The 24,868-nt window shown below is 49.7% G+C and overlaps 1 protein-coding gene across 11 annotated transcripts in view; it reads right to left on the bottom strand.

The window, feature by feature from the left end:
* The window catches only part of AZIN2 (antizyme inhibitor 2), a 41,425-nt gene extending 20,106 nt beyond the window's left edge, over window positions 1-21,319 (bottom strand). For 2 of the 11 annotated variants that reach the window (XM_058443476.1, XM_058443475.1), the window contains exons 1-9: window positions 20,998-21,115; window positions 20,157-20,333; window positions 18,074-18,247; window positions 9,657-9,829; window positions 8,384-8,518; window positions 7,030-7,195; window positions 5,426-5,509; window positions 4,884-5,046; window positions 3,575-3,687 (exon numbers count right to left, since the gene is read on the bottom strand). In XM_058443476.1, the coding sequence (XP_058299459.1) occupies window positions 3,575-3,687; window positions 4,884-5,046; window positions 5,426-5,509; window positions 7,030-7,195; window positions 8,384-8,518; window positions 9,657-9,829; window positions 18,074-18,247; window positions 20,157-20,261 (1,113 nt within the window). In that variant the 5' untranslated portion in view covers window positions 20,262-20,333; window positions 20,998-21,115. Of the gene's footprint in view, window positions 1-3,574; window positions 3,688-4,883; window positions 5,047-5,425; window positions 5,510-7,029; window positions 7,196-8,383; window positions 8,519-9,656; window positions 9,830-11,488; window positions 11,652-18,073; window positions 18,248-19,381; window positions 19,414-20,156; window positions 20,334-20,508; window positions 20,528-20,693; window positions 20,713-20,997; window positions 21,119-21,211 lie in introns of those variants that run through there. The other 9 variants (XM_058443471.1, XM_058443478.1, XM_058443474.1 and 6 more) reach the window with 8 other exon arrangements.
* Between the last annotated feature and the right edge of the window lie 3,549 nt (window positions 21,320-24,868).

Below are 24,868 nucleotides of genomic sequence, written 5' to 3'. Positions count from 1 at the left end.
ATTCACCAATCAGTAAAATCAAGAATGCAGGAAACTCCACAGGAAAAACAACTCAGTTTAAAATTACCAAAAAAAAAAAACAGATTTAAAAAGAGGGTGGGAGTCAGGTACAGTGGTTCGCGCCTGTAATCCCAGCACTTTGGGAGGCTGAGGCAGGTGGATCACTTGAGGTCAGGAGTTCGAGACCAGCCTGGCCAACATGGCAAAACCCCATCTCTACTAAAAATACAAAAATTAGCCAGGCGTGGTGGCATGCACCTGTAATCCCAGCTACTCGGGAGGCTGAGGCAGGAGAAAAGCTTGAACCTAGGAGGCAGAGGTTGTAGTGAGCCGAGATCGCACCACTGAACTCCAGCCTAGGTGACAGAGCGAGACTCTGTCTCCAGAAAAAAAGGGGAGAGAGAGACATGGCAACCAAATGCACCATGCAGAACTTCTTTGCCTCCTGATTTCAGCAAATCAATATAAAAACCATTACGAGACAGTTGGGGATAGTCAACACTGATGATCGGGGGATACTATGGAATTATTCATTTTTTAATTTAATAATGGAATTGTGATTTTTTAAGTTCCTTATCTTTTAGAAACGTACAGTACTAAAATATTTTTTAAAAGCTCCAACAATATTTGCTCTGTACTTTTCTCATACATGGTTGTAGCTTGTATACTAATCACACACACACACACACACACACACATACATACAACACACGTTTCTATCCAACAGGACTATACTTCCAAAGCACAGACAATTCCTCTGCAGACCTCAGCACAGTGCTTTGAATATTGAGAGTACTGCTTTGAGAGTACTGCATTATTTGCTGAATTTATAAAAATAAAAAGCAAAGGCCGGGCGCGGTGGCTCACGCTTGTAATCCCAGCACTTTGGGAGGCCGAGGCGGGCGGATCAAGAGGTCAGGAGATCGAGACCACGGTGAAACCCCGTCTCTACTAAAAATACAAAAAAAAATTAGCCGGGCGTGATGGCAGGCGCCTGCAGTCCCAGCTACTCGGAGAGGCTGAGGCAGGAAAATGGCGTGAACCCGGGAAGCGGAGCTTGCAGTGAGCCGAGATTGCACCACTGCAGAGATCTGTCTCAAAAAATAAAAAAAAATAAAAACAAAAAGAAACACACAAAGGCCAAACAGGCCGGGGTGGTGGTTGTAATCCAGATTTGGAGGCCGGGGGGTGGATCAGGGGTCAAAACCAGTGGAACCCCTTCTTATAAAATACAAAAAATTACCGGTTTGGTGGGCCCCTTGTCCAGTATCGAGGTGGAGCGAACGGGTGAACCGGAGGGGAGTTGCAGGGCGATCCTGATCCAGCCTGGGAACGGGGTCCGTCTCAAAAAAGGGCCAAGCACGGTGCAATGATAAGAAGTATACCTTGAGCCAAGGATTACGTTTCATACAACTTTTTTTTTTTTTTGAGACAGAGTCTTACTCTGTCGCCCAGGCTGGAGTGCAGTGGTGCAATCTCGGCTCACTGCAACCTCCACCTCCCGGGCTCAGATTACTCTCCTACCTCAGCCTCCCAAGTAGCTGGGATCACAGGCATGTGCCATCATGCCTAGCTAATTTTTGTATTTTTAGTAGAGGCAGGGTTTCACCGTGTTGGCTAGACTGGTCTCATAACTCCTGACCTCAGGTCATCCAACCGCCTCTGCCTCCCAAAGTGCTGAGATTACAGGCTTGAGCCACCACGCCCGGCCTCATACAACTTTGTATACTGAGGTCTAAACACAAAATCCCTGGGAAGGAAGGGCAGGTATGCAAAGAAAGGTGCCAAAACTATTATACTTGTAAGGGGGAAAGAAGGTGCAGATACCCCCAGCCAGGATGAATCCCTCTGACACACACTCCCAGTACCACAGGAGTTAACTTATTATGTGTATTGTCATCTATGCAATGTCTGATTCCACCACCAGGCTGTGGGCCCCACTCTGGAGGCGCTCACGTGGCCAGACTTGGAAAGCAGTTAAGAGCCTAAAGGAAGAAACCGCAGCGTCGTCCAGAGGAGAAACAGCACAGACTGCAAAGAGAGTCAAACATCCCAGTGCCCAAGTCAGGAATGCCAACTAGATATCAGCCGAAGCAGAGAACCCGGTGGGGGACGTGGCCGTGGGCTGGCACCGTCATCTCCTCTTCTGAGGAGCCGACGAAGGGAGTGGAGTGGGTGAGAGCCAGCATGCAACAGGAGGACGAGGACTGGAGAGGCAGAGTAACGGGGACTCAGCAGCTGTCCGCTCTGTAACCTGGCCGGCCTGGTCCCTTCTCAGTGCAGTAGGACGTGGGCTACCACAGGAATGCAGGCAATGCTAGTGCATCAGACTAGAGAGCTCAGCATTCCTCAGCACCTTGGGGAGGCCTACTCCGAACAGCAGATGTAACCACATTTAACCATGCAGTGAGGCTCCATCAAGCACATCCAGGGTGCCTGGGCACCTGGAGGAGGGAGGGAGGGAGAGAGGGGTTCCCTAGGCCGGCACAGGGATAAGGGGCAGGAAGAGCCACAAAGTGGAGTTGATTTTCAAGACCCCTCTGACTGACTTTTGAAAAACTGGATAGGACGGGAAGGGAAGGAAAAACATGATGAGTGCTAGTTAGACACTTCAAGGCATGTAAGGAAAGTTTCTTTCCAGGAAGAGAGGCTGCACAAAGGTCAAGAGATGGCAAGAGGCCGGGCGTGGTGGCTCACGCCTGTAATCCCAGCACTTTGGGAGGCCAAGGTGGGTGGATGATTTGAGGTCAAGACTTAGAGACCAGCCTGGACAACATGGTTGAAACCCCGCCTCTACTAAAAATACAAAAATTAGCCAGGCATGGTGGCGGGTGCCTATAGTCCCACCTACTTGGGAGGCTGAGGCAGGAGAATCACTTGAACCTAGGACGTGGAGGTTGCACTGAGTCGAGATCACGCCACTGCACTCCAGCCTGGGTGACGGAGTAAGACTCCATCTCAAAAAAAAAAAAAAAAAGAGAGAGAGATGGGAACACACAATGGAGAGGGGAAGATACAGTGATGTCCGGTTTTCTTTATCCTCTCAAAGATGCCCATTAAAAGCGCTGGAGGCCCTGGGCTGGGTTCTATAGGCTAGGAGGAATGTTTTATGTATCCCTGTTCCCCTGTTATTACAGAAAAACCCACTGTGTATGAACTGTTTCTACTTCCAGGAACTTACCACAGAGCTGTAACCTCAACATACATTCACAATGCTCAAAAAGAGGAAACCAAATAGCCAACCACTAGAGTTAGATTAGTTAAAATACAAAAGCATGTTGTCCAAAATCAGTTAAAGGCATGGAAAGAGCTACACCCCATGTAAATGGAAAAAGCAGGTTACAAAACAATATGATTCCAATGTCATGAGAAAAGTCTAAGGCATTTTTTAAAATGTGTAATGCTCAGAGTCTTTCTCTGTGTGGTGGGATTGTGGGTGATAACCTTCGTCATCCTTGTTGGCTATTATCGACAATAAATATGTTTGACTTTTAAAAAATTAGATAAAAACACAACAAATGTTATTGAAATACACACACACAATTGAAAACAGGCCCACGTGGGGTAAGCTCACCTTCTGCAGGATGGGGGTAGGGCAGATGTTGTCAAACAGGACTGAGTTGAAGATCCCATACACGCCCTCATCAAGGTGGTACACGATGGTCTTGGGGGTGGAATCATTTTCCTCTGCAGGAGGGGAGGGGTCAGGGGCAGCACAAGTAGCAATGTGAGGGGGTGGTAGTGGGGCTGACACAACAGTGGGCTCAGCAAGGAAGCAAAATGGCTGCCCATTCCTCAACCATGAGGTGAGGCCTACAACAAAAGCCATCAGCAGCCATCCTTCCAACGACATGGGTTCACTGCCGTGTTGGGAACACTCACCCTTGCAGCCAAGCAACCTGCCCAGGACGCACTCCCCTGCTTGCATCTGAGCCCCTAGGTGCCCCAGCAAAGGCAGAAGAGCAGCCCACCCAAACTCAAGACCCCAAAAGGTTAAACCACTTGCTCAGAGGCACATGATAGGGCAGTGGATGAGCCAGAATGAGAAGCCAGGTCTCTTGATTGGATCAGATGGGACAATCTCCCAGGTCTATAAAGGAAGCCAGAAGAATGCCACACACGAACACAGGACATTCTACCTGGAGCCCACCACCCTTCATATGAATTCTCTCCGGGGAAGAGCGCACAGTCCTGCGGCTACCCTGCATGAGGGTCCCAGAGCAGAGGGCAAAGTCTCAAGATCAGAGTCCCTGACACCTGTCACTCACAGGCTGCTATCCCTGACCTATCTGGAAGGGCAGGGACGAGCACTGATGTTGGTGATGTGGGCCCAGAAGCTCTGAATCAGCCTAACCTGAACTTGAATCCCTGCACTGCCCCTTATCAGCCATGTGACCTTGGGCTAATGACTCAGCCTCCCCCTGCCTATGTTGTCGTCTGTAAAGTGGACTCAAACAAATGTAAGCTGTCATTAATTATTTTCATTATATTATGAGAAGCAGTAGGGTGAGTAGCAGCCTGCATTTTGGAGAGCAGACAGACATGGGGTCAAATGCAGGCTCTTACTAGCTACTAAGCAGTTCACTTGTATTCTCTTTGGCTCTCGGTTTCCTCATCTGTAAAATGGGGTCAACAGAGTATCTATTCTCTCTAAGGTTGTTTTGCTCTCAATTCACAAAATATGAACACGCCTAGGAAAAAAGATGCTAAATAAATGTCTTGGGGTGGGGCGACTTGATTGAAAGTTTCCCTAAAGCAAGAACCCATTCATTCTCCAGATTCCCCCAGCCTCTGCCACTAGGTCTAAAACCAGATCCTGCTCAGCCAACCACTATCTCCAGCTTCAGGGGAGAACAGGGCTCCGCTGCCCACCTGGCACCTACCCTCCCTGCCAGGCTGGTCCAGCAGAACCTCCTTCTTGGCAATGATGCTGACTGCCACAGTGAAGGCCGAGGTCACGTAGTAGCGCCCCAGCTCAGCAAAGATGTCCACGCCACAACCCTCTGGGAAGTACAGGTCCAAGGCTGAGTTGATCACGGAAGCAATCTGGTAGGAGGAGAATGGGGAGACAATCATGTGTTTGAAATGTGGGCTTTATGCTGAAGACTGGCTACAGCTCCAAGTCTATTTCTTGAAAGCTGCTTTGATTTCCGGAAGAAGGATTTGGCAGCTGCTAAGGCCCCAGCTGGTAACTGTGGACAGCTGGCCAAGAAGGTAGGAGGGGACAGAGCTGGGTAGAGAGCCTCGTGCTTGTGTAAATCACCCTCCTCCACGGCCCCACAATGGGAAAGAAGTCCTCTTCCTATCACACTTGGTACTCAGATTCCAGAAGCCCTGATGTGGATCTTTCTTTCATAAATAACCAGTTTGTTAAATACAGTTGACCCTTGAACAACACAGGTTTGAACTGTGTGGGTCCACTTACGCATGGATTTTCTTCTGCCTCTGCCACCCTGAGACAGCAAGACCAAGCCCTCCTCTTCCTCCTCCTCCTCCACAGCTTTCTCAACTTGAAGACAATGAGGACAAAGACCTTTATGATGATCTACTTCCACTTAATGAATAGTAAATACATTTTCCCTTCCTTATAATTTTCTTATTTTATTTCTGGCCAGGCATGGTGGCTCATGCCTGTAATTCCAGAACTTTGGGAGGCTGAGGTGGGCAGATCACTTGAGGTCAGGAGTTCGAGACCAGCCTGGCCAACATGGTGAAACCCCATCTCTACTAAAAATACAAAAAATAGCTGAGCATGGTGGCTTGCACCTGTAATCCTAGCTACTTGGGAGGCTGAGACGTGAGAATCACTTGAACCCAGGAGGCGGAGGTTGCAGTGAGCCAAGATCGTGCCACTGCACTCCCGCCTGGGTGATAGAGTGAGACTCTGTCTCAAAAAAAAAAAATTATTTCCTCTAGCTTACTTTATTGTAAGAATACAGTATATAATACATATCACACATAAAATACCTGTTAATCGGCTGTTTATGTTATCAGTAAGGCTTCTTGTCAACCGTAGGCTATAGTAGCTACGTTTTGGGGGAATCAAAATTTATATGCAGATTTTTGAGTGTGTAGGGGGTCGGTACTCCTGAGCCCTGCGTTGCTCAAGGGTCAACTCTAATACATTTGATTACAGAAAATACAGAAAAGGAAAAAGAAGATAAAAGTCACTCCTAATTCTATCACCTAGATGAATCTAATTATTGTTAATCTTTTGGAGTAGTGTCTTTAATTATTTTTTATACAAACGCCATTTTTTATTATAACCATGATAGGTCTCTGTATATGTTTTTGGAACCTGTTTTACTTAATAGACTGTGAATGACCTCCCCACATTAAGTAAATGTTTTCATCAAAAGAATGTACCATAATTTAACCAATCCTGAGTATTAGATGGACCAGGGAAGTCCACTGGACTTCTGTTACGAACAAAGCTAGAACAGTCATCTTTGAGGCAAATTCTTTGAGACTATCCCAAATTATTTCTGTAAGGTCAATTCCTAGACGGCGGTATTCCCGAAGGAGGCGCCTTCCAAGAAGAGGCGACCTCTAGTGGTTGGAGTGGGAACTGCTAGGACACATTTTTCTTGACTTCACCTCACAGTGTTACAAGGAAAAGGGAATGGAGGAGGAGAATGGACAGGGAGCAGACCAAAGGTTGGTTTTCCTTTCCCTGCCTTCCCACCCATTTCTCATCAGCCCACCTGAGGGTGAAAAGGCCTATCCCGCCCCTTAAAGAGCCTTATGACTTATGTAAATGTGTCCCGGTTATGCCTCCAATTGGCTGGTGAAGTGCGTGGCAGGCAGAACAAGGCTCTGCTTTGGGCTCAGAAAGTGATGTAACCTCTGTGAGCCTCGGTTTGCTCAGCTGTAGCACAGGGTTAATAAGCAGTGAGATCACCCAGGTAAGCACCAAGCGCTGCATGCAGTGCATAGGACCCACGCAGATTGGTCTCCCTCCGATCATCTAATCCCTCCCTATCCTCCCCCCGGCAGAGCCCAGCACGACACTCCCAGCTCCAGGGTTACCTCTTCAAATCTCACTTTGGCCCCTTTTGTGCCAGGGAAGCCGCCACCAAGGTCCAGAACGTGCATCTTGTGACCCAGCTCAGTGCCCATTTCAAACACGAGCCGGGCATCTGCGATGGACTGAGCGTAGACCTGAGGGTCAGGACAGCCACTGCCAATGTGAAAACTGGGAAGAGAGGAAGAGCCTCGGCTGACATGCAGGGCTCCAAGTGCCACCACCTGAGCCCCAGCCAAGTGTGACGTTGGGTGGGCACATGAGACACTGTGCCCATTTTACAGATGCAGTGACTGAGGGCCTGAAATGTTAAATGGGTTGCCAAGGGCCATATGGCAAAGGAGGAGTGGACAGGAGGCGTGATCCAAGGTCTCCTGGCACTTGGTGCTCCTCCCATCCTTCCTTCTGGGATGAGAACCAGGACCCCCAAGTCAACCAGATCTGGCTGTGCCTCCCAGTCAGCAGGGTGGCCTTGGCAGCTTACTCAGCTTTGTTTTAGTTTCCCCACCTATAATGCGGGGACAAGACCCACACCACACAAGGCTGAGAGAATGTGCATGAAGCACTTAGCACAGCACCTGGCACATCCTAAGTACAGAATAAACGAAGCCCTATATTAGGCAGTTCATTGTTCATTAAGTAGTTCATTATTACTCCTTCCATATCCCTGTAAGAAAAGAGGCACACGGCTGGGTGCAGTGGCTCACACCTGTAATCCTAGCACTTTGGGAGGCCAAGGCAAAAGGATTGCTTGAGCCCAAGAGTTTGAGACCAGCCTGAGAAATAAAGTGAGACCCCATCTCTACAACAAATAAAAATTAGTCAGGTGTGGTAACACACGCCTGTGGTTACAGCTACTTGGGAGGCTGAGGCGGGAGAGAGAATTGCTTGAGCCTGGGAGCTCAAGGCTGCAGAAAGCCATGATCATGCCACTGCACTGCAGCCTAGGTGACAGAGTGAGAGCCTATCTCAAGAAAAGAAAGAAAGAAAGAAAGAAAGAAAGAAAGAAAGAAAGAAAGAAAGAAAGAAAGAAAGAAAGAAAGAAAGAAAGAAAGAAGAAAAGAAGCCCCTCAAGAGTGTAGCTGCAAAATCTTTGTCCTACAGGCTGGTAAAACTCCCTCAAAGCCCGGTCCCTGGATGGAACTTCCTGGGACAAGACCTTCTGGGGACCCTGGGGTTGGGGAAGGGGCCCTTCCAAACTTGCTTTTCAAGCAGAGGAAATTCTCAAATGGCAGAATTCCAGGCCCAGGGACAGGCCCTACTGGGAGGCCCTGGGGAAGGTCTCATATAGAATTAATTCCTGGGAAAGAGGCAGGGAGCCTGGTGTGGGAGGGGATGGCAGGGGTTCCCAGTGCTCACCTCACACCCACCACCTCCACATGGCTCTTCTTCGCATTTTCAAGCAGGTGTCTGCAGGATTTCAGTGACACTCCAAACTTTAGGCTTAGGCGGCTCAGGGAGTGGGAGTCATCCGTAGCAATGCACAGAACCATCCTGATGAGACACGCAGTGCCCCTCTGCTGGACAAACCCTGTCGCCCCACCCCAGCCACATCTCTCAATCAAGGGCTGTGAGCTACATGGCTTAGAGCCACCCAACCCCACAGGCTCCCTGACCCCTCCCTCTCCCTACACAGCCAATCAACCTTCAAGTCCTGTCCGATCCATTCCCTAAATGTCCCTGGGCCCATTCCTGCAGCCCCTGCCCTGGTCCAGACCTCACCAACTCTCCTGGGGCAGCTCCAGTCCCTCCAAATCAGTCTCCACAGCAGTCAGAGCTTTCAAACTTGTCATGTATGAGAGGAACCACTTTTAAACAAAGCCTTAAGGAGAACCCATTAATACGATGGAAGCTGCTTTGGATGGAGTAGAGAGGCCTATCACCTGGCACCCCCCTTCACCCCAAGGCCCCTCCTGGGAAGTCCAAGGGTGTCCAGTAATCGTGTAAAAGGCACAGACAGAGCAAAACGTCCAGCCCTGACCCCTTCGAAAGTCCATTTGCACCGGGTCCCCGCCCCTGACCAGGATCTCCTTCACCCCCTGCACATAGCACGCGGCAGCCACACTAAGTTTCTGCTTACGCTTGAATGCCCCATGCTGTTTCCAACCTCAATGCATTTGCTTACGCAGTTCACTATTTATGCCCTCTCCAAATCCTATTCATTCCTCAAGGCCTGCTTCAAATGCCACTTCCTCCATGGAGCCTTCCTGACCACTCTCTCGACTCTCTCAAGCCTGTGACTTTGGCCTCCATAACACATGGGCCTCACTCTGTCTAGGGTTTTAACCAGTTATTTCTGCCTTTGTTCTAGCTAGACCCTAGCATCCTGGGTTCAGTCTAGGAGTACCTGCCCCAACCTCCTGCAACTGTGGCTGGGTCCAGGACAGGGTGACCTGCCCCAGCTCCACCCCCTCACCCCACCCCCACCTTCACTCTGAAGGCCAGGCTTCCCACAACCCAGCCTCCCCTCAGCCCAGCCTCCCCTCAGCCCAGCCTCCCCTCAGCCCAGCCTCCCCACAGCCCAGCCTCCCCTCAGCCCAGCCTCCCCACAGCCCAGCCTCCCCACAGCCCAGCCTCTCCTCAGCCCAGCCTCCCCACAGCCCAGCCTCCCCATGAGTGGTTCTCAGCTTACTTGGCACTGGGGTGGCTCTTTACCACCTTTGCCAGCTCCATCTCATTGTCAAAGCTCAGCAGCCGGATCCCGTGCTTGGCAGCATATTTGATCTGTGCAATTTGCTTACAGGGGTTGGCGCAGATGATCTTACTGGCAGGGACTCCAATTTGCTGGACCAACTCCATCTCTGCCTATAGGGCCCCAAAGGTGGTGGTAAGGAGGCACCAGGGCCTGCTGGCCCATGGAGCCCAAGGAAGCACAGATGAGGGCAAAGTCATAGCTATGCATAGGGAGGCCCGTAACAGTGGGCCTTGCTCTAAGACAACAGATACATAGAAACCAGGACTTACATGGATTCACCATTTTTGATAAGCAGGGCTGCCATGTACAGCCATGCAGGTGGTGCACTGAACAATCCTGGGGGGTGGGGAGTTCCCATTCAGAATGAATACAGAGTAGATTTGTATATTTATTACAACTTCCTGGCAGTAAAGCATCTCATTCTAAGAAAATCAGTATACTTATTATAACAATTAAGTGTCTTAAGGAAAGGGTACATTTTCTAATTTACACAAAGGCATTATATGGACTCATGGTAGCCCTGACAACAGGCTTCTGACACATTTTCCTGGCAAATTTAAATGTTTAAATATTACTTGGAAAACAGTATGGAGGTTCCTCAAAAAAAACCTAAAAATAGGACAGGGCGCAGTGGCTCACACCTGTAACCCCAACACTTTGGGAGGCTGAGGTGGGCAGATCACTTGAGGCCAGGAGCTTGAGATCAGCCTGGGAAACGTGGCAAAACCCCATCTCTACTAAAAATACAAAAATTAGCCAGGCTTGGTAGTGCATGCCTATAGCTCCAGCTACTCAGGAGGCTGAGGCAGGAGAATCACTTGAACCCAGGAGGCGGAGGCTGGAGTGAGCCGAGATCGCACCACTGCACTCTAGCCTAGGTGACAGAGCCAGACTCCATCTCAAAAAAATAGAACTACCAACTACCATATGATCCAGCAATCCATACTGGGTATACATCCAAAGGAAAGGAAATCAATATGTAGAAGAGATATCTGCACTCCCATGTTCAGTGCAGCATTATCCACAATTGCCAAGATATGCAAGCCACCTAAGCATCCATCACAGATGAACAGATAAAGAAAATGTGGTCCACATACACAATGGAATATTATTCAACCTTAAAAATGCAAGAAATCCTGTCATTTACAGCAACATGGATAAGCCTGGAGGTTAAGTGAAATAAGCCAGGCACAAAAAGACAAACGTGCATGATCTCACTTATATGTGGAATCTAAAAATGTCAAACTCAGAGAAGCAGCATAGAATGGTGGTTGCCAAGGGCTGGGGTCAATGGCGAGGGGGCAGTGGAAAGAAGTCGGTCAAAGGATACAAAATTTTAGTCAGGAGAATGAAGTTCAAGAGATCTAATATAAATCGTGGTGACTATAGTTAATAACAATATATGGTACACTTGGAAATTGCTAAGAGAATAGACCTTAGGGGTTCTCACTACAAAAAAAAGGTAAGTATGTGAGTTAATGGCTAATTAGCTTGTTAACCATTCCACAACGTATACCTATATCAAAACATCATGTTGTACACCATAAATATATACAATTTTTGTCAACTTAATAAATAACAAAAATACCGCTGGTGTATTAGAAAGTCCACCAGACCAAGGGTCTTTTGGACAGAGATCACCCCACTCCAAAGGCCTACTCTGTGCACGGCCCTGTGCAGGGTGTGCTGGGTGTGCTGGCTGTGCTGGCTTAGCCCTGCTCCTCTTGGGGCCTCCTCCTCATCCCCTTTACTCTAGAACATGTGGGCACCTGATTGCTGCATTAATGATACGAACAAATGATGATGATGATGATGATGATGATGATGACAAAGATCATGATGATGATGACGACAGCAACTGTGTTCATTCAGCACCTGCCACAAGCAGGCCCGGAATTAGATGGTTTACATCGGGTGTTAGCATACTTTCTTCTATAAAGAACCAGAGTAAATATTTTAGGCTTTGCGAGCCACACAGTCTCTGTCACAACTTCTCAACTGCCTTTGTAGCACCAGAACAGCCACAGCCAAAGCATAATTGAATGAATGTGGCTGTGGGTCAATAAAACTTCATAAAATTAGGTGGTGGGCTGGATTTGGCCTTCCGTCCGTAGTTTGCCAACCCCTACTTTGGATTCACCCTTTTATTCAGTCCTTGCCAATAACCCATTCAGATGGGTATTAGCTCCAATCTACAGAGAAGGAAACTGATGCTCAGAAGGGTTACGCAGCAAATAGGTGGCAGAACGAACTTTCGAACTCAAGTCTGACTCTCCACAAATAAACAAGAGAAGAGAGAACCAGTTTTGAAACATGGTGAGAGGCATAAGAGTCATTTTTAGCCATCCTGATTTTGTAATGAGTCTAATTTTAATTTAGCAACTTTTCAGCACTAGATATTTATAAGCATTATTTCATTTAATCCCAATGACTGTGCTATGAAATATTTACTGGCTACATTTTATGGAGGACAAAATTGAGTTCAGTGAGATCCACTTGTCTGTGGTGACACAGCCAACCGGTAGCAGAATGGGACACAAAGGTCAAGCTCCAGAGCTGGGCTTGCTGCCACCACAGCTTGCTTCCCAGGGGCAGATGTGGCCTACCCCGAATCTGAGTGGATGTGGACCTGTGTTTTTGTTCCCTGCCTCACCACATGAGGTGAGAGGAAGAAGCAGTGTTAGCACTTTGGGGACCTGTGATTGAGTTTTGATTATAATTTTTTTATTTTTTTAAATAGAGACAGGGTCCCACTACATTGCCCAGGCTGGTTTCGAACTCCTGGGCTCAAGCAGTCCTCCTGCCTTGGCCTCCCAGAGTGCTGGGATTACAGCTGTGAGCCATGGCACTCAGCCTAATTATAAATATTTAAATAAGTGTTGTCATTCATTGAAGGCATATCCTATGCCAGTCACTGCATTAAGTATTTTATATACATTCTCATTTAACCTTACTAATAATCTTATAAGGTAGGGAACAGAGGCTCAGGGAGGCTAAGTGATTTGTCCAAAGTCACACAGCTTCTAAGTGGCACAGATGGGATTCTAACTGTCAGACCTTAGCACACCAGCTCTTAACCTCACTGCTGTAACAGGGAATGCAACCTCAATGCTGCACTGCCAGGTATTTTTGAGCATCTATTGAGTTGCCAGGCTCTGTGATAGGTGTTAATAAAACAAGTGGTGACTAAAGCACATAGGGTCTCTGAGGCCATGGAGCTTTTGGGTTGGTGGGGAAGACAGGCAGGGCAGTCCCAAATGAGCGCTGAATAATGACGGAATTACAAGTGGTTAAGAGCTGGGAAGAAAAGGTACATGCTGCAAGAGACCTGGGTGTGAGGGGCAAAGGACAGCCTCAGGGTCAGATATTTAAACTGAGCCCTGCAGGAGGCCTCAGCCAGGCCAAGAGGGAAGGAAAGAATCGAAGAATGTTTCCAGTAGAGGAAGTGGTCTGTGCAGAGGTTCCGAGGCAAGCAGTGCTGAGCATTTCAGCCCGATCAAGGAACAGAGAATGCTGGAGTGGCTCAAGAAGAGCAAGCGAGGACAGTGAGGACAGTGAGGACAGAGGGAGGGGGGCAGAGCTGCCAAGGAAACATGTTTTACCCTGCATGTGATGGGAAAGAGTCTAAACGGTTAGGAAGGGAAATGACATGGTCAGATTTGCATTTTAAATACAAGGTCTACATGCCTATCTGGCTACCTGAGGGAGGGCCCAAGGGGATTCTGGGGGAATAGACTGTGGTAGTCAGTGGCTATCACCATCGCCCTGGGGGGAGATGACAGAGCCAGCTCCAGAAAAGTGGGGAGATGTGTTCTGGAGGCGGGACTGGCAAGTTGGGTGATAGATTGCGTGTGGTGATGAGGAGGAGGACGTCAGAGGGAACTCCCACATCCAGCAGACTGAGGGGGCCCTTCATGAGGCGGAAGGGGGACATCAGGAGCGCATTTGAACATGCCGGGTTCCAGGCATCTCCTCGTATCAAGTCAACTGGATATATAGGTCTGAGCTGGTGATTCAAATGTAGGAAGCAGTGGCATATTGATGGTATTTAAAGCCATGGGAGGAGATAACCCTTCTGAGAAGAAGGAGGGTTTACAAGACAGGGAGGCCTAGGAATTCAGAAGAATACTACCGTTTGGAGAGTGGCAGAAGATGGAGAGAGACGGTACCCGGGACCTGCAGAGGTGAGGATGGAGAACGTTTCCAGGGGATGGAGAACAATATGCAGATTAGAAAGCTATTCCTGTAAAGGCAAATCTCGTCTCACAGCGAGACATGTGTCTGGACGGGAAGGAGCTGTCTCAGCTGTAAGAAGAGCCTGATGAGGTGAGGTCGAAGCGATGTTCTCTTTCATCTTATACGCTTCTGAAGCCTTTAAAAGTAGGGCCATATGTTACTGTTGAGTCTTTTTGTTTTTTTTTTTTTTTTAAAAAAGAATGCACTGCCGGCCGGGCGCGGTGGCTCATGCCTGTAGTCCCAGCACTTTGGGAGGCCGAGGCAGGTGGATCATGAGGCCAGGAGTTCAAGACCAGCCTGGCCAACATGGTAAAACCCTGTCTCTACTAAAGAAACAAAAAATTAGCCAGGCATGGTGGTAGGCACGTGTAATCCCAGCTGCTCAGGAGGCTGAGGCAGGAGAATCGCTTGAACCTGGGAGGCAGAGGTTGCAGTGAACTGAGATCACGCCACTGCACTCCAGCCTGGGCAACAGAGCAAGACTCTGTCTCAAAAAATATACATATATATGGCTGGGCACAGTGGCTCATGCCTATAATCCCAGCATTTTGGGAGGCCGAGGTTGCAGTGAACTGAGATCACGCCACTGCACTCCAGCCTGGGCAACAGAGCAAGACTCCATCTCAAAAAATATACATATATATGGCTGGGCACAGTGGCTCATGCCTATAATCCCAGCATTTTGGGAGGCCGAGGCAGGTGGATCACCTGAGGTCGAGAGTTCGAGATCATCCTGACCGACATGGAGAAACCCCATCTCTACTAAAAATACAAAATTAGCCGGGCATTGTGGCACACGCCTGTAATCCCAGCTACTTGGAAGGCTGAGGCAGAAGAATCACTTGAACCCAGGAGGCAGAGGTTGCGGTGAGCCGAGATTGTGCCACTGCACTCCAGCCTGGGGCAACAAGAGCAAAACTCCGTCTCAAAAAAAAAAAAAAAAAAAAATACTATATATCCACCAAAACCATCCTGGTGATCATCTATGGAGACATAAAGCTGATGTCCTAGTTTCTTTTGGGGTGAATGAATCAACGTGTTATTTGCATGTATTATTAGTTCACAATCCATGTTGAAAGTAAAGTGCTCACTGGACCCTGCAGATCACTGGGGATGTTGGTAAGAGAAAATTCTTTGGAATAGTGAAAGTGGAGGCTGGGAAGCAATGGCTTAAGGAAGGAGTGCTGCAGGAAAGAAAAAATGGGGGCGAACAGGCGAATGCAGACAACTAAGTTGAGTTTGGTCACGAAGAGAGAGCAAGGGATTGGGCTGGAAGAGGATGTGGTGCCCAGCAAAGGCTTTTTAAGATGGCAGGATGCTGAGGGAGACAGAGAGAGCAAGCGATTGGGACAGGAGAGATGACACAGTGGTCCTCGGGAAGGTGGCTGGGTAGACCAGAGTCCCCGAGCAAGCCGTGGCTCTGGCCCCTGTCCAATGCGTGTCTGTCTGCACATCCAGCCCTAGCTCACGCCAGGCCCTTGGTCAGTGTCCGCCCACTAAGGCACAATGCCGTTAAGCATGGCCACCCACTACAGACGTCCAGAAGAGGGCAGCCTTGGCCTTCCAAGAAAAGCTGTAAGTCCAGCAGCCACCTCTCCAGAAGTACACCAAAGGGTCTGCGTGATCCCATCACAGGGAGGGGGCTTAAGTCTCTCCTCGCCCCTGCAGTTGGCTGAGGGCATCCATCACTGGCTGAATCCCAGCTCAGCTATCCTCTCCCCAGCAATCTTGGAAAAAACAGAGTCCAAGGCAACTCAGCAGGACTCAAGCTGCCACCACCCTGGTGCGGAACCTCCATCTCTCATTTCCTTATATGTTAAATGTGTCCTCACCAGGCTACGGTCAGAATCCCCATAAAAAAAAAAAAAAAAAAATTACCTCACAGGGCTGTTGCGAGAATAAAATGAGATCATGTACAGAAAACACTTGGCAAAGTGCCTGACACAACAGAAGCACTCGTCAAAGGGCAGATGCTTCTCCAGTCCCCGCTGTCATCAAGGTCTCTCTCAGCCTTAACACCCCACTCTGCCCTTTCTTCTAGAGAACCAAGCGCCTCCCCTTGGGGTTCCTGAAGCAGAAAACTCTAGGCAGTGGGGTTTGGTCCTGTTCTTCACCCTAGACCTCGGGGACTGAAAGGATCCTGCTCCTTCTCATCCCACGTGGAGGCCCAGGGCCCTGCAGGAAGAAGTGGGAAACGAGGACGTCCTGGCTCTGCTACCCACAGATGGCTGACCCCCTGGTTTCCCCAACTGTAGAATGGCAGTCCCTCCCCCTGTGTGCCTCACAGAGCTTCATGGAAGACATGCACAAAACGAGGTGTGCAAAGCATGAACTAACCCAAAGACAAGAGGAAGCAGCTCATCTACCACGAAAGGCGTTAACATTCAGTCCCTGCTACAGGTTAACCCATTCGTTCTGACCATCCCAGTCAAGTGCACACCTCTCCCCAACCTGGAGTCGCTCCAGCTCTGTCATCCTGCCCAGGACTCCAGGAGTCCCTGCTAGAACTCTCCTCGCAACATCCAGCCATATTACGCAACCATTACTAACCACCAAGAAATTAGTGCTAATGACAATATCACAAAGCAGTGCCCACTGGACTTGCTCCCACCTCAGGGCCTTTGCACTTGCTGTTCCTGCTGCCTGAAATGCCCTTTCCCTGGTTATCCACCTGGCTTGATCCCTTGGCTCTTTTGGGTCTGTATTCAAATCTTAGTGTACCATTCCCTGGCCAAACTATCTAGAAGTACAATCCTCTCTCCCAACATTCCTTACTTCCCTTTCCTGCTTTCTCTCTACAGCATTTTCCATCTAAAATACTAAATATTTTCATTATTTCATCTGTTTTTTTTTTTTTTTTTGTAAACAAGCTCCATGAAGGAAGGGCTTTTGTTGTTTTCTTTTGTTCACTGCCAAATCCCCACCTAGAATAACGCTTGGCCTCAGAAGAGATGCCCAATTAATATTTGCTGAATCAATAAATGAGATACTTTCAAAGCTTGACTTAATTGAAACTTTATAACTTAAATGCAGGGACAGAATGGAAATAAACTAAGCATTCAACTCAAGGACAGCAGTCTACCAATTCCGTATTGCCAGCCCTGCCTAGCACAGTGACTACTGCATTGTGGGAGTTCAGTAGATACTGAATGACAGGAGATAAGCAAAGTTAATCTAAAATGGCGCGGTGGCTCACGCCTGTAAACCCAGCACTTTGGGAGGCTGAGGTGGGTGGATCACCTGAGGTCGCGAGTTTGAGATCAGCCTGGCCAACATGCTGAAAGCCTGTCTCTACTGAAAATATAAAAAAAATCAGCTGGGTACGGTGATGTGCACCTGTAATCCCATCTACTCAGGAGGCTGAGGGCAAGGAGAATCACTTGAACCCGGGAGGCAAAGGTTGCAGTGAGCCAAGATGGCACCACTGCACTCCAGCCTGGGTGACAGAGCAAGACACCATCTCAAAAAATGAAAAAAAAAAAAAAATAAATCTAAAGAGAGCAGGAGGGAATGAAGACAACAGCAGAAATCAAATCAGAAAGAATTGGTGGCGGCCAGGTGCGGTGGCTCACGCTTGTAATCCCAGCACTTTGGGAGGCCAAGGTGGGCGGATCACGAGGTCAGGAGATCGAGACCACGGGGAAACCCCGTCTCTACTAAAAATACAAAAAATTAGCCGGGCGTGGTGGCGGGCGCCTGTAGTCCCAGCTACTTAGAGAGGCTGAGGCAGGAGAATGGCGTGAACCCGGGAGGCGGAGCTTGCAGTGAGCCGACGGCGACAGGAAATCCGTCTAAAAAAAAAAAAAAAAAAAAAAACCAAAAAAATGTGAATGTTTTTTTGTTTTAATTAGAAAAATCCAAATTTGCAGATCTCCATTAAAAAGATGAGCTTTCTACCAGGGACATAGAAGATTCCAATCTGAAACTTCAAGGCTGACAAATTCCATGCCGTTTCTCCCTCCCTCATCCCTTGAGACCCCTCCTGAGTGGGTGGTCTTCCCAGAGGGCAAGGACCAACTGCAGGTACCTCTTGCTCCCCAGAGCCCACCTGCACTAGCCTGGCCATGTGTGTGTTCAGTGGGCATGGAGGGTCAGTGCACCATGGGGGCAGGGCTTACCTTGTTGGCACAGCTAAAGCCCAGCCCCAGCTGGGCCAGAACCTTCAGCACACCTGGGCTGCTGTTGCACTTGACAGCGTAAAAGGGCCGGACTCGTGGCAGGCACTTCAGAAAGCAAAAGTGCTTCCTCACGATGGCACCCAGGTCAGCCACGAAGAAGGCAGCTACCTCCTCCTGAATGACAAGAAGTGGATGAATGTGAGACCCCATCCAGCTCCCACCCTGTGCGTGCCATCCATGATCCTTCCGAGTACCTGACCCACGTTCAGTTCTGGCCACAGAGCTACCCTGCTGTTAAGTTTTCTGGGCCTCCCCAAGCCTACAGGACAGAAGGCAAACTCCTCAGCCCGGCATTCAAGGCTCTGATCTAGCCCCAACCCCTCCCCTCAATGGGGCTAAAACTCCAGCTGTAGGCAGGATCATTTTCCCACCTTCAAACCTTTGTTCCCACCATGCCCTGCAGAATACCCTCCCCACTCCTGTGTCTGCAAAATCCTTAAAGTTTCACTCAAATGCCACCTTCCCCAAACCAATAAGGCAACTCTGCTTTTAAATGCTCCCACTGCATTTGCATTTGCTTCCAAGGTATCAGAACTGCATACGCATCCCTCTATTCTAGAAAAGGGTAAACTCCAGGCCGGGCGCGGTGGCTCACGCCTGTAATCCTAGCACTTTCGGAGGCCGAGGCGGGCGGATCATGAGGTCAGGAGATCGAGACCATCCTGGCTAACACGGTGAAACCCCGTTTCTACTAAAAGTACAAAAAATGAGCCGGGCGTGGTGGCGGGCGCCTGTAGTCCCAGCTACTCGGGAGGCTGAGGCAGGAGAATGGCCTGAACCCGGGAGGCAGAGCTTGCAGTGAGCCGAGATTGCACCACTGCACTCCGGCCTGGGCTACAGAGCAAGACTCCATCTCAAAAAAAAAAAGAAAAGAAAAGAAAAGAAAAGGGTAAACTCCCTAAAGGCAGAAGCTATGGCCTACAGCTCACTGCCTTCCAAACACAGGTGCTCGATGAAGCCTTAAGCTAGTCCCACTGACACTGCAACCTATCCCTATGGACAACTGTTCATTGCAGATGTGCTAAAGGCCAAACATGTATGAGGCTATGGGTGAGACCACATTACTTAAATGTGGAAGGGACCCTTCCAGAGTTCCTTCCCTGGGACTCAGTTTCCCTTTCATGCAACACTTTTTTACTCATGCCCACTTGGTGCCAAACGTTATGCTAAGGGACAGAGATGACCAAACAGTACTGTTGCTCTGAAGGAGCTTGGGTCTGGAAGAAAAGGAACCCCTTAAGTACTTACAAGTCCATTCAGCAGAAGTTAGATGGCAGTTTCTACAAGGTGCAATGCGGGGGCATGGAGAAAGAAAATACAAAATCTGCCTGGGGTGATCAGGAAAAGGCAACACTGATGAGAAGCAAAGAATGACTAGAAAGGGGTAAAGAGGGGAGAGGCTGAGAGAAGGATGCTGCAGGCAGAAGGAACAGCCTGGGCAAAGGCATGGTAATAGGGCACGCGGCATCACTGGGAAATGCAAATTATAGCTCCGAAGGAGCATAATATATACTGTGGGGAAAGCTGGGAATGGGGCTATGGAGGCAGGGAAGCTCTGACTTGATCCTGTAGGCAGTGGGGAATTGCCAAATTCTGATTTTGAACAGGACTATGATACCTTTGGAGGGGGTGGCATGAGACAGGGAGCTCAGGGGGCCTTTGGAGAGAGGAAGACTGAACTAGAAAGTGAGGTTCCACATAAGCACACTGGAGGGTTATTTAAGGAGTCAGAATTCACAGAGCTTGGTGATGCCTAGATGTGGGCGGTGAGGGAGAGGGGGTAGCAGGAGAGGAATCCCCTGTTTCTGACCTTGGAGGGCTAGGTAGAAAGGCAACATAGGAGGGGCAGGTTTGGGGGCAAGGACCAAGAAATTCGGGATAAATAGAGCCCCTCTCTTGCAAATAGCAAGGATTGCGTACCAAATAAGTGAAAGGATAAGATGAGGGCCCTAGGGACCCTTCCTGAGGAGGCAGCTGATCTGTACAGGGGACCGGGGACCCACCCCCATTCCCAGCCCCTCACCGTGGTGGCCTGTGAAGCCCCCAGAGTGAGTTCCTTCAGCAGGTCTCGGGTTCTGAAGCCTTCCTCCACCATCACAAAGTCCGATTCACTCAGGTAGCCAGCCATGCCTTGCAGGAGGAGCTGACGGGCTGGATGGAGCCGCTGCTGCAGCCGCCGCCTTAGAAAGTATGCAACACACTGCAGGGCGGGGGGAGACGAAGGGAACCGCTGGGGGCCGGCTCCGCTGCCCCACTCGCCTCCCGTGGCCAGGGATCCCAATCCCGTCACAACCCGCCCCCAGCACAAGCCCGGGGTTCACTAGGCAAGGGTGGAGAAAGTCAAGAATCCCGGATTTCAGACGGAGACAAGGCACCGTATGCCCAAATGTGACTGCCTCTCCGAGTCAGTTGCCCCATCTGTAAAATGGATGAATGGTTTTGGAGAGCCTTCCCAGTTCTGAAATTCTGGATTTCAGGAAACAGAGAGAGATGGAACAGAAAATCTGAGAAACTTGGGTGGGGAAGTTTCCAGGGCGCCCCCAGTCTTGACCACGCCCACCTAGAGGGTAGCCGGTGGCCACGCCAAGGAGTCTCAGCCTAAGAGCAAGAGCTTAAGTTCGAGTCCGCTCTCTACTGCTTGACCTCGGGTACCCTCTGACCCTTTCGGAGCCGCAGTTTCCCCAATTGTAAATGGGGGCTGGACTGATCCTGACGTGCTAGAATTCTAGGCGTGCCTGGGGGCGCCACGCGGTGGGTGGGGGCCTCAAGCTCCTGGGAGAGAACGGAAGGCCGAGGTTTTTTCTGTCCGAGTGACTCCTACCAAGTGCAGGGCCGAGGTCCCCCCATCCCCCAGGGCCCCTTACCAAGCTCCGTCCTCCTTCGCGGGGGCCAGAGCCAGGCGCGCTGCTAGGGGGGGTCGCTGGTGACCTCGAAACTTGTGCAGCACCCCGAGGAGGAGTGGCAGTTGCGGAGCCGAGGCCCCTGCTGACAGGAGGCAGAAGGGGCAGGGGGGCAGGTCAGCACCAGGGCTGAGGGCGTCCGCTCCCCGAGGCTCCCCAGGCCACTTTCCGCACTCGCCTTAAAACGCATTTACACGGCTTCGGCCCATAGGTCTCCCCAGCGAGTGAATCGGATCCTCGGCGCCTCCGCTGTCTCGCTCCCCCGGGCTCGGTCCCGCGGCCTGCGCCCCGCCCGCCCAGCAGCCACTGTCCCCCCCCCACACACACGCCCCGCCTTCCGCCCGCCGTTCCATTATATAACCCCGCCCAGGCCCCGCCCACAGTGCCGAGGCCCTGCCTCCGCTTGGCCGTAGCCCTGGCAACCGGGTGCCGCCATCCCATTGGTCGATTCCGACATAAAGCGCTCAGCTCTGCTCGCCCGTGCCGCAGTCTTCTCCCCCGGAGGCCTGGTGGTGGCTACCTCACGCTGGGAAATCAGAACTACAGGGCCGCCGCCACGCGGGTGGGACGCTTAGACCCTGCATCTTAGGTCTTAGAGAGTGGGCAGGACCGGGAAGCCTTTTCTGCCTCTGCCTCTGCCTCAACTTACTTCGTGGTCCCGCTCTTGTCTGCCGCAGGAACTGCTCACTCATCTCTTGAAACCCATTTCCAATGACATGTCCTTGTATTGCTTTTGCAATAAAATTCTTTTTATTTAATTGCTTCTTCCAGGCATCTTCCCCGACTCCAACTCAAAACGCATCTAAAATGTCTTCAGAGAACCTTTTTGTGACTTTCCCAGTTCAGGGCAATCCCTCCCTTTATCCCATCCTCTGAACCCTGCAAACTCTTATTCACCTCTCAAGAGAAATGTGTCTCCTTCTCCAAGAAGCTTTCCCGGACTTCCTCAACTCAAAGCATTTCTTATATACCGAAAGCTGCTGCTCACCCATCAAAGTCCTGTATAATGTCACTTCTGTTGAACCTTCCATGACTTGCCTGGCCCCAAGGAACACAGCATTTACTCTGTCTGGACCCCTCACTCATTTGGTTCTTGTTACCCATAGAGTGAGATTCCTGTCGTTATTTTACACTTCTTGTTTGGTTACACTTTGCATCTAGTTTGTGATTTCCCAAGGGCAAGGACTGAATACCCTGCTCAAGTGCCTGATGCCTAGCATAGACAAGAATGCTGAAGAAGATTCAATGGCTGTGTTACTCAAAAGCTGATTCAAAAGTTCATCTGGAAAAGTAAGTGTACAAAAACAGTCAAGACACTCTTTTTGCCCAAGCTGGAGTGCAATGGCGTGATCTCAGCTCACTGCAAACTCTGCCTCCTGGGTTCAAGCGATTCTCCTGCCTCAGCCTCTCAAGTAACTGGGATTATAGGTGCATGCCACCACGCACACTAATTTTGTATTTTCAGTAGAGATGGGGTTTCACCATGTTGGCCAGGGTGGTCTTGAGCTCCTGACCTCCAGTAATCTACCCGCCTCGGCCTCCCAAAGTGCTGGGATTATAGGCGTGAGCCACCGCGCCCGGCCAAAACTACAGTCTTTAAAACAGTATGGTGCTGGAGCAGGAAGAGACAGTGGTAAAACAGAACAGAGTCTACCACAGTCCCATATACGTTGGAGATTGGTACACAATGAAGGCAGCATTTCAAATCAATGAAGCCAAAGGGCTTTTGGTCTACCATATGTCTTCATGTCCCCTGCTAGGCTGTGGGCTTTTTTTTTTTTTTTTTCTCTTTTGAGACAAGGACCTCAGCTCACTGCAATCTCCCCCTCCCAGGCTCGAGTAATCCTCCAACCTCGGCCTCCCAAGTAGCTGGGACTACAGGTGCATGCCACCATGCCTTGCTGATTTTTGCATTTTTTGTAGAGACAGGGTTTCGCCCTGTTGCCCAGGCTAGTCTCAAACTCCTGAGCTCTAGCAATCTGCCCGCCTCAGCCTCCCAAAGTGCTGGGATTACAGGTGTGAGCCACTGTGCCCAGTGGGCTGTAGACTTTTTTTTAAATCAGAGGCACTTCTTGTCCTGCCTTAGTATCTCCCTAGGACACTCTGCACAACCTAATTAGAACATGCTCAGTACACAGATGGTGCAGGGCAGGGACCAGAGGCAGAGAGAGCCATTTTCTGCTCCCTACCCAGCTGGGACATATAATTGCTGGGTGTCCTTGGTTGAGTCACCCTAACTGGATCTGGGTCACTTCTGCCTGGCTTGATTTCCCCCTGTGAACTGAAAGGTTTCAGACTGATTTCTCTGGGCCCTTCTGCCTGGAACCGTCTTGTTTATGCATAGGAGTAGCATTTCAGGAGGCAGCTTTATAGGACAGTCATTTTCAGGCCCTTTCTTTGAGATTAGTAGTCATTTGCAACACAGTATGAGAACAAGTATCTACCAATCAGGAAGGGTAGATTAGGACGGCCATGGCAGAAACCTTAATAGACTGAGAGGGCCGGGCGCGGTGGCTCACGCCTATAATCCCAGCCGAGGCGGGAGGATCACGAGGTCAGGAGATCGAGACCATCCTGGCTAACACGGTGATACCCCCATCTCTACTAAAAATACAAAAAAAAAAAATTAGCCAGGCGCGGTGGTGGGCACCTGTAGTCCCAGCTACTCGGGAGGCTGGGGCAGGAGAATGGCGTGAACCTGGGAGGTGGAACTTGCGGTGAGCGGAGATCATGCCACCACACTCCAGCCTGGGTGACAGAGCAAGACTCTGTCTCAAAAAAAAAAAAAAAAAATTAGACTGAGAGGAGAGGAGCACCCAAATAACTTTGGCTCTACTTTTAGTTAAATCATTCTCTGAGCTGTCTGCATTTGGATGTCATGGTCTGGGTCTGCCCTACCAGCTTTTTTCATCACCTAGTAGGCACATAATAGGTACATTCAATATGTTTACTGAATGAATCAATAGAGGTAAGAAGAAACAGGCCAGGCGCGGTGGCTCACGCCTGTAATCCCAGCACTTTGGGAGGCCGAGGCGGGTGGATTATGAGGTCAGGAGATAGAGACCATCCTGGATAACACGGTGAAACCCCGTCTCTACTAAAAATACAAAAAAATAGCCGGGCGTGGTGGCAGGCGCCTGTAGTCCCAGCTACTCGGGAGGCTGAGGCAGGAGAATGGCGTGAACCCAGGAGGCAGAGTTTGCAGTGAGCCAAGATTGCGCCGCTGCACTCCATCCCGGGCCACAGAGTGAGACTCCGCCTCAAAAAAAAAAAGAAGAAACAAACCAGAATCCAGTCTGTCCATTTGGAATCTATCAAGAGGAAGTAATCAGAGCAGAAAAATCTGCACCCTGGACTGAGTACAGATAGGCTGTGGCTTTTCCTTTTTTCCCTGCTTGTTATGTGATGTCATTGAAACTCCATGACAACCCTATGTCACAGGAGCCACATTTGTTCTCATTTTACAGATGAGAAATATAAAGCTCAGAAAAGTTCAGTAACTTGCCCAGGATCACACAGCAAGTAAAGGTAAAGACTGGATTTCAATACAAGCCAATCCTGAACTTTAACCTTTATGCTTGACTGCCAATCAGTGGCTGAGAATTCTGGCCCCAGCTAAACAAAATTTACACACTCATCCTGCCAGCATCCAACCCAAAAGCTGGTAGCTTCTCTTCTGCTTGTCTCTCATGCTACTGCTGTCTTAGCATCTATGATTGCTGTGCTGAGCCCTCAAGAACGTAGAGCGGAAGCAGGATAAAAATCTTCTGATCTCTAGTCAGAATCATGTCAGTCAAGTCAATCTATTCTTCATAAACCAAGAGTAATCACAGTC

The sequence above is a fragment of the Hylobates moloch genome, unplaced genomic scaffold (assembly GCF_009828535.3).
Source record: "Hylobates moloch isolate HMO894 unplaced genomic scaffold, HMol_V3 SCAFFOLD_8, whole genome shotgun sequence".
NCBI classification, from domain to species: Eukaryota; Metazoa; Chordata; class Mammalia; order Primates; family Hylobatidae; genus Hylobates; species Hylobates moloch.
The sequence above is the reverse complement of the archived record's forward strand: the minus strand, read 5'-3'. Positions and strand labels throughout refer to the sequence as shown.